This window comes from Peromyscus leucopus, chromosome 18 (genome assembly GCF_004664715.2).
Source record: "Peromyscus leucopus breed LL Stock chromosome 18, UCI_PerLeu_2.1, whole genome shotgun sequence".
Classification (NCBI taxonomy): domain Eukaryota; kingdom Metazoa; phylum Chordata; class Mammalia; order Rodentia; family Cricetidae; genus Peromyscus; species Peromyscus leucopus.
The window spans coordinates 10,045,608-10,054,873 of record NC_051078.1 but is presented as its reverse complement, the minus strand read 5'-3'; the positions used below and the strand labels follow the sequence as shown (position 1 = coordinate 10,054,873).

Sequence of the window (9,266 nt, the reverse complement as noted above, 5' to 3'; positions counted from 1 at the left end):
TTTTTTTTTACTTTTATTTATTTTACTTTTAGTAATAAATTTTTTCTATCTCATACATGATTGGACACATATTTTGCTTTTAAAATTACCAGTCACAAAGAAAGGAACAATGGTTTATTTTTGTAATCAAGGTGACCGCGCAGCTGAATCTTAAGGAATCTTAAGGCCTCAACAATGTCGCCTCTTATCACTCTCACAACCGGACGGCCTTCTGTTCCGCTTCTTTCCGGTGAAGGGTGATTTGTTTGTCCAGGGGTTCCCATTGGTCAGGCTCCCCTCCACTCCTCTGGGCTGCTGCAGGGTTCTTCCAGGTGAACCTGCATGGCCTGCGCAGCAGCTGCGACAATCCCAGGGCAAGTCTGTGTCTCCGCGCTTCTACCGTGGCTGGCCCAGGAGTCCTGCCTTGGCCGCCAGGGCTTCATTCTGCTGGATATGATATTCCTGAAATCTCATGGATATTCTCTGTGTCATTTTTAAATATTTCTTTTCTTTTCTTTTTTTTCCGAGACAGGGTTTCTCTGTGTAGCTTTGCGCCTTTCCTGGAACTCACTTGGTAGCCGAGGCTGGCCTCAAACTCACAGAGATCCACCTACCTCTGCCTCCCGAGTGCTGGGATTAAAGGCATGCGCCACCACCACCCGGCTTAAATATTTCTGTAAGCAATGTTCTGAACAGGTAACCTCTTCAGGCTTCACCTCTCTTGTTGTGAAGTCTTTAACACAGTCCAAAAAGCAGGTCTCTGTAAGTTTATTGTAGGTTCCCAGGAACTCCTTAAACTGTTTTATCTGGTCGGATTCTGGTATCTGTGCAGCCATACTCTTTCAATGTGTTTATTAATCACCTTTTCTGATGCATGAGTTTCCTTTCTGCTCTGGAAAAGCAATTGCCCCGCCTTTTGCTTGAATGTCTTCAGGGAAGCTGGATTTCTTACTTAGCCACGGGCTCTGGCATCCAACGCCGGCCTCGGGGCCGAGGGGCTGCCGTGTACGGAGTCCGAGATCGGAGGGGTCGGTGGAAGGAGGGGGCTGCGCCCTGCTAAGGTCTTTTAACAGGCTTTTCTAGGCAGCAACCCTGCTGAATCATGTCATAGGGAGATGAGCGAACCAAGAACCAGGAAATTCAGATTTCACTGGCTAGTCATGTGCTTTGACAAAATCACCGAAGCCCTTTGGGACCTCACTGCCCTACTGGGAAATGGGAATAAATGACCCAATCCACATCACGGCGAGTTATGATTATAAAAGCCAAATGTAAAAAGGTTCATGGACGTGTTTGTCCAAGCTGTTCCCTTCTGCCATAAAGGATGGTTCCTTTTTTATGTTATGTTTTTTTTGGTATGGTTCCTTTTTTTTAATCTTAATAACTTTCTAATACCAAGTGATCTCTGACTCTGTGTAGACACGCAAGCCTTGTGTATTTGGTGACTCAAAATTGTCACACAGTCTTGATGGCCTTACTGCTACAGCGACTCTCATGGAGAGATGGAAGTGGGCATGTCACTGGTTTTCTGGGTCTGCCCATGTCACCCAGCTAACTGAAATAGGAAGAGCAGAGACGGAATTCACTACCAGCTGACTGCTAGGCCCCTGGTCTTATTCTTTACTCTACTTTTACTTCCCTCATAAATGTTTTCAATTTGGAGTCCTTGTGTCCAACGTGGGATGTTGTATCTTCAGTCAGAGAATTACATTGCCCACAGCTATGCTTATTATATATACATAAGACAGATGAGAAAGCCAATGACCTACAAAGTCATCAAAGGTTTTGATCAATGCAGATATAAAAGAGATGGAAAAGGGTAGCGTGAATGAAATCAGCATTCTTACTACCTGACTGATAGGAATTTTGAAAACTCGGGGCAAATGAGGGTTGCTTATTTACCTAGTAATGTGTATAAACTGAAGATGGCGTCTCACTCTGGTATCATGATTCCCTCCAGCGACTTTATGCATGCTCTTGAGGTAAATGCTATTTATTTACAGTATCCTTTGAAAGAAATAGTTGAGGCTTTAAATATATCTCTGAACCACTTTAGATAGGCCCTATAATTTCTAATATGCCTTTGCGGTTGTTTGGACCTAAATATGTTGTGATTTTTCAACGTGATTTCCTTTCCTACTCAGGAATTGTTTGTAGGTGCAGTTAACTCAGATGTGAATCAAAATGTTTCTCCCTCTCTGCATTGTTATTGTTGGTATCTAATTGGAGGGTGAAGTGGCTTTTAAAATGTAATCTATATGATACGGAAGTATGGAGAGATTTTGAGCTCTCCTTTGTGACATGGTATATGGTCCGTCTTAATCAGTGTTTTATGTGTGCTTGAGGAGCATGTGTATTTTTCAATTTGGAGAGTAAAGAGTTTTCCATAGCTGTAACTGGAGACCTTAATCCATGAGTCTTGGGCAGCAACCAAACAGCAATCATAACCCTTATCCAGTGGGAGAAAACTTCTCCGCTCCCTGGTTCAAGCTGTGGAAACACGGGTATCTTTTCTGAGATTAAACTTTTAAACATGGGTCCCATTTTCACTGTGGTCCTACATCGTCTCTTCTCTTCCGGCTCGGCTGAGGACTCTCTCTCGGTGCACGGCTGTTCACTCAAGTGAGGTCGCTTCCGAGGGTGCTGAGATCTGTGGATGGCCCTGGCTCGCACTGACAGGCACAACTGGCCTCTGGCTTCCGGTCCCTGCTGCCCCTTAGTGAATGGACCAGCACCCAGAATCTGTCCGGGTCCAGGATCATCGCGACTACTCTCTCTACTTGTCACCTCTTTCCTGGCCGCCCTCAACTCGGTTCTTCGCCCTCTGTCTGCATTTGCTCGCCTCAAGTCAGGCCACATTCATCACTTAGATCATGGGAGTCACTCACTGACTTCTTATTGGTTTGACTCCTGCTAAATCCCTCCGGCTGGAGTCACTGGCTTTTCTAAACTGTACACTGGAGTGAATCATTGTCCACTGAAGTCGGAAGACATTGCTTATCTGGCCCTTTGTGATCTAGCTTTGTTTCCCCAAATCCTCTTAAGCACCATTCATAATCATTTCCATGTCCTGAAAACAAATCTAGACTCCAGCCTTTTTGCAGTTCCCAGCAAGGTTCTGTTAAAGAATAATGTGTAAGATGTTATACCTTTGACACTAATAATATTTACACACTTTTTGAATGGGGGAGATAGTACGATGCTTTGGCAGTTAAAAGTACTTGCCATACAAGACTGGTGGCCTGATTTTGTTTCCTAGAACTCATGTAAAAACAGAGAGAACTAACTCCTTGCCCTCTGACCTCTACATGCATGTTGTAGCAGATTTGTCCACATATGTGCATCATGCACAATACTAGCAAATTTGATCTTTAAGTTTTGGTTTATTGTTCTTTTTGAAGATTTATTTATTTTTATGTGCATTGGTGTTTAACCTGCGTGTATGTCTGTGTGAGGGTGTCTGGTCCCCTGGAACTGGAGTTACAGACAGTTGTGAGCTGCCATGTGGGTGCTGGGAATTGAACCCGGGTCCTCTGGAAGATCAGCCAGTACGCTTTACCCCTGAGCCATCTCTCCAGCCTTGGTTTACTGTTTTTTTGTTTTTGGGTTGTTTTTTTTTTGATTTACTGTTTTGACACAGGATCTCATTCTATAAGCCAAGCTGACCTGGTGTTTACTGTGTAATCCTGGCCTCAAACTGACAACAATCCCCCTGCCTCAGCCTCCTTACTGCCAGGGTTACAAAGGCAAGCTACCATAACCAGATTTTTAAAATAATGGAATGATGGAAAAGAAATATATATTTGTACACACACACACACACACACACACACACACACACACACACACACACTTAATTTCTCGCCGCTGTGACCAAATGTCTAATGAAAACAACTTCAGAGGAGGCTTTCTTTTAGCTCAGGATTTCAAATGTACAGCACCTGCAGCTGCCACGGTGGTTTCTGGGTCTGTACGGAGGGAGAGCACCAGATGGGAGGGTGGGGTATAGTCCACCTCATGGTGGTCGGGGAGCAGAGAAGTGGGACCTGATCACAAGACACGCCTTCCGATTCTCCCAGTGACTCACTTCTTTTTTTTTTCTTTTAAAGATTTATTTATTTATTTTATGTATATAGTATCTATGACTGCAGGCCAGAAGAGGGTACCAGATCTCATTACGGATGGTTGTGAGCCACCATGTGGTTCTGGGAATTGAACTCAGGACCTCAGGAAGAGCAGTCAGTGCTCTTAACCTCTGAGCCATCTCTCCAGCCCCCATGACTCACTTCTTTCTGTCAGGCCTTGTCTACTGGTTTCTACCACCTCCCAGTGATGCCATCGGATAATGAATTTGTTAATCAATTGGAGGAGTCAAAACCTTCATGATCCCGTGACTTTCCTAATGTCCCACCTCTGAACACGGCATAGGGCACCAGCGTAGTACAAATTGCTACAAAGGTCTTTTAATTAAAACCCGGAGCCTGATATTGGGGTGAAAGCTGAAAGACCAAGAAAGCAGAGCAAGTCACAGCTACCATCTCTACCTCACCAACTCCTCGGCTTGAAAGAGTTCCAGCCAAAGGCACTTCCTCATCCAAAAGTCTTTAGTTCCTGTCTCCTCAAGCCTCATATACCTTTCTCCACCCAGCCATCACTGCCTGGGATTAAAGGTGTGTGTGCTTCCCAGTACTGGGATTGAAGGTGTGTGCCACCACTGCCTGCCTCTGTTTCTCTCCTAGACTGAGTCAATCTCGTGTAGTCCAGGGTGGCTTTGAACTCATAGAGATCCAGATGGATCTCTGCCTCCCAAGTGCTAGGATTAAAGGTGTGTGCCACCACTGCCTGGCCTCTATGTTTAATCTAGTGGCTTGTTCTGTCCTCTGATCTTCAGGTAAATTTTATTAGGGTACACAATATATCACCAGGCCTTCAACATGTGAGCCGCTAAGGTGGAAAGATGCTTCATATAAACTCTAACACACACACACACACACACACACACACACACACACATTTATGGATACATATATAAACACAAATTTCTAGATGTACATATAGCATTTTGGAGACATATACGGAAAGTATACACACATGTTTGTATATGTGATAGAAATTATAATAATCAACTAACACTTCTTAAAATTATACACGGATAGTTACTGATAGCAGATTAACCAATGCATTAATTTCTTCTTTCCTGGACTCCATTAGAATCAAGATTAGACCATAAGATGTATAGATTCATGGAGACAAAAATACTGAATGTATTTATCAGATTTAGTGGCATCTCTGCCTGCATATACATGGAGAGGAAGGCAAAGGAAATCAGGCATGTCCAGAAGAATCTCAGGAGGCAGAATTCTAGGCCAAATTGTAATGAGACATAGGCTCAAGTCTAAGGTCGGGGAGATCAGATGGTTCAGTTGACTGACAGCCATTTACTCAGGCTTATGGCATCAACATGTGGGACTGTGTCCCAAGCCATGGTTTCAGGTGACTTTTAAAGCGTGTTGAAGCCTCTAAGGAAACAGACTTTCATGTGCTTGTTCCACAGAGTTATAAAACAATTACAAATCAAGAGAACCTCTCAGAGAATGGCATGAAAAGATTATGATAGGAAAACACACAGAAGCTAGCCAGTGGTGGTGCACACCTTTAATCCCAGCACTGGGGAGGCAGAGGCAGGATCTCTGAGTTTCAATTCATCTTGGTCTACCGAGCGAGTTCCAGGACAGCCAAGCCTATACAGAGAGATCCTGTCTTGAAAAACAAATGAAAACAAAAAGCAAAGCAAAACAACAACAAAATTACACACACACACACACACACACACACACACACACACACACACACACAAGAAAACCCAAGCACCCAAGAGGATTAACCTATCAGGATCAACTGTCTGACCAACAGGGAATCTAGAAAGACAGATCTGAGACAGCAAAAATGAAGAAATTATTAAAGAAACAACACAAGAAATTTTCCAAGGTTAGAGGCTGCTCAAGTGCTGCTTCCCTCCCAAGCTGTCTAGAATGCTCTTTGCCGCCGTGCGCCCTCCGCCCCCCAGTTTTCCACTGAATGTGTCACATTTGACTTGCTGTGTGTCGTACGTCTTGCTCTTCATGTCCCCACCGGAAGGTGAGCCTCTTGTGGGTGTAGTCTCTCATCCCTTTGCTCCCCATGCTGCCCTAGAGCAGTGGTTCTCAGGCCATGTTTCCTGTTTCTTTTGCCCCATCTCTCTGTTCCATTCTTTTGTTTATCTTAGCATAAGTCTTTCGGGTCTGTATTGCCTGCTTTCCCATCCAAACGGCAACCCTTGGTTGCCGAGGATCGGCACGTCGTCTCTAATACTGAGCCAGCCTCTAGACCAGTGGTTCTCAACCTGTGGGTCATGACCCATTTGGGAATGAATGACCCTTTCATAGGAGTTTCCAAAGACCATTGGAAAAGGCAGATATTTACATCATGATTCCTAACAGGAGCAAAATTATAGCCATGACGTAGCAACAAAAGTAATTTTACGGTTGAGATCACACTGTGAGGAACTGTCCTAAAGGGTCATGGTGTTAGGAAGGTCGAGAACCACTGTCCTAGAGCGTTGCTCATGCCTGGCACAGTGCATGTTCAAAAGCCTCAGTGGAGTGAATGGCGCCAGGGCATTGAGTAGCTGCCAGCTATGAAAGATGCCACTCACTAATGCCTCAGATGTACTAGGCAATAACAGGTTATAGTGGTCTATAACTTAGAACCATGATGGCAGTCATTGGGAGGAGCAGGAGTTAATACGTGTAGCTGCATCTGAAGACTAGCATGGGAGTTTGGGGGTGGGAAGAGGCAAGTCACTGTTGATTTTCATTATAAGGTTTTTTTTTTTTTTTTGTAAATGATTTGCTTTTTCACCAGATGTGCGTATTGTTGATTTAGAGAGTGTACACGACTCTGAAAACATTTTGTATGTGTTTACTGTAAATATGTCACATTGACGACAATAATAGCTAACCTTTACTGAGCACTTATTACATGCTGGGCGTTGTGCTAAGCTGTACATGGATTATTGGAGGACGTATGACGTATCGGCTGTCGGGTGGCACGGACTGAAAACATCTGGATTTAACCTATGGAGAAGAAAAACTTCAAACTCCAGAGAGCCAGTAACCTAACCCTTCTGCTCATCAATCCTCATAACAGATAGGAGTCTGTTATGCTTGCCCGCATCCCTAAAATGGAAGGAGAAAGTATATTGAGTAGGATTCTGTAGGACTGCAAACACCCCTGTCAGCAGGAATGGCGGCTGCAGGAAGTGCAGAGAGCAAAAGGAAAATTGTGCATGACTGCTTTGGCAAACATCTGTCAATGTCGTCTGTCTGCCTCGCCTCCATCTTTCTCTCTGGGTTTTGCTCGCCGTCAGCTTCTCTGAAGTGTGCTGACCTCCGTTTCAGGGAATTAATGAGACTGTCGTGGGTGACGTGGCTTCTGATACCATCATCTCCATCCCTCAGCTCTGATCTACGTCAACCAACCTGTGCCGGCCTGCGCTACCACAACAACAGGGTCACCTGCCGGTTGTTCAGATACACGGGAGTCCATGCCGTGGTGATTCGTTCCTCAGCCAGTCTGGCAGCGCGATTTCAAGAACGCTACTTGTTTAAAAAGAGTTCTGTCGGCACACTTCTTCTGTTTGGAAGCCATCTGCTGTTTATAGTACAGATCTGTTGGGGATCCTTGTTTCTCTTGGTTCCCCTAACCTCTGTTCCATCTCCCACACTTCAGTTCAATGTGCCTTCCTTTCTAGAAAAGCACACCATCTCTATGGGCATCATGCGCCTTCCCCAGCTCCTGGCACACCACGCCAGCTTGTCACTTCACGTACCGTACCTACGGCCACTGTCATGTTTGTTTACTGCTTTCTCTTCTGTGGCCCCAGAGGCTGGGCTGTAGTTTTGAAACGGGTTAGGGGTCTTTCACATGTTACTTCTGTTAGCTGTGAATTCGTAGGGAATGTCTCCAGCAGTCCCAACTCCGTCCCATACCACGCATGCTTCTCTGGGAGGAGCAGGCTACAGTTTCAGCCGAACCCAGGTATCTTTCTCTCTGCCTTCCTTTCCTGAATTTCCTTTCCCCATTCAGGATATGAGCTCAGCTCTTTGAGTGTGTCACACACTCAGTCTGTGCGTTACTTCTCCCGGCAAGATGTTCGATCTGATTGTTTACGCCAACATCAACATCACGCTGTGTGACACTGTAGGGTTCTTCCAGTTTCAGTACTGGGGCGTTCCTTCCTGAACGGCACCCATTTTCTTGTCGTTTGAAATACCGTCTTTCTTGGAGATTGTCTTAATTAGAATTCCCACGGCTGAGATTAAAACAACAACTTTGGAATGAAAGGGTTTATTGTATTTATACTTCCACAGCGCAGTCCATCATCAAAGGACGTCAGGACAGGAGTTCAAACACGGCAGGAACCTGGAGGCCAGAACTGATGCAGAGGCCATGGAGGAACATTGCTTACTAGCTTGCTCCCCATGGCTTGCTCAGCCTGCTTTCTTAGAGCACCCAGGACCACCAGCTCAGGGGTGGCACCACCCACAGTGAACTGGTCCCCTCCTTATCAATCATCAATCAAGAAAATGCACACAGGCTTGCCTCCAGGCCAATCTAATGGGGGCATTTTCTTAACCAAGGTCCCTTCTTCCAAAGTGACTCCAGCTTGTCTTGGGTTGGTATAAAAGCAGCCAGCACAGAGACTGTTCCGTGTGGTCCATGTGTTCTAAGTGGCCTGGACAACATAGGGTGGCACCTCTCCTCTCTCCCTTTGTGTTTGCCATTGGGTTGAATTACTGTCAGATGGCGGTTCTGTTAGATTGCAGTTTGTTACGGCTCAAGTTCAGCTCAGGGCCTGGTCTGTAGCAGGCAGGTGCTCCACAAACATTTGCCAAATGAGCAAACCCATGGGTGAAAGTCAATGTCACGACGGGACAGACAGTTCCACTCCAGTTTTCACACACTGATTATCTGTGGAAAAGCATCCCAGAAGAAACTGGACGCCTGCACTTGACGGTTGCTAGATTCATCGTCAGTGAGGCTGTGAATAAGTGAAAAGAACAGTGTCGCTCAACACGCTTGCAGTCAGCCACCTTAGGATCCAGTTGGCCCGCCGTGGGTACTTACTAAAGAAACCGAGAGAGTGTCCAAGAGACGTCGGCCATTGCATGTTTATTACAGCATCATTCCCCACAGCAAAGCAAAGAATCCAGTTAGGTATCCGCTGAAGAAGCATCAGATATACA

At 45.3% G+C, this 9,266-nt stretch overlaps 1 protein-coding gene across 5 annotated transcripts; it reads right to left on the bottom strand.

The window, feature by feature from the left end:
- Positions 1-331: 331 nt before the first annotated feature.
- LOC114693327 (mitochondrial import inner membrane translocase subunit Tim9) lies at positions 332-963 on the bottom strand. Of its 5 annotated transcripts, XM_028869651.2 has the most exons (3): positions 932-963; positions 652-841; positions 346-481 (listed from the first exon to the last, which is right to left on the bottom strand). In XM_028869651.2, the coding sequence occupies exons 2-3, from the start codon at positions 813-815 to the stop codon at positions 376-378; spliced, it is 270 nt and encodes an 89-aa protein (XP_028725484.1). In that variant the 5' UTR covers positions 816-841; positions 932-963; the 3' UTR covers positions 346-375. The 5 variants fall into 5 exon arrangements, with proteins under 5 accessions (XP_028725490.1, XP_028725489.1, XP_028725484.1 ...); XM_028869657.2 differs by lacking the exon at positions 932-963 and having other exon boundaries at positions 332-423; positions 681-912; XM_028869656.2 differs by lacking the exon at positions 932-963 and having other exon boundaries at positions 336-426; positions 681-915.
- Positions 964-9,266: the final 8,303 nt, after the last annotated feature.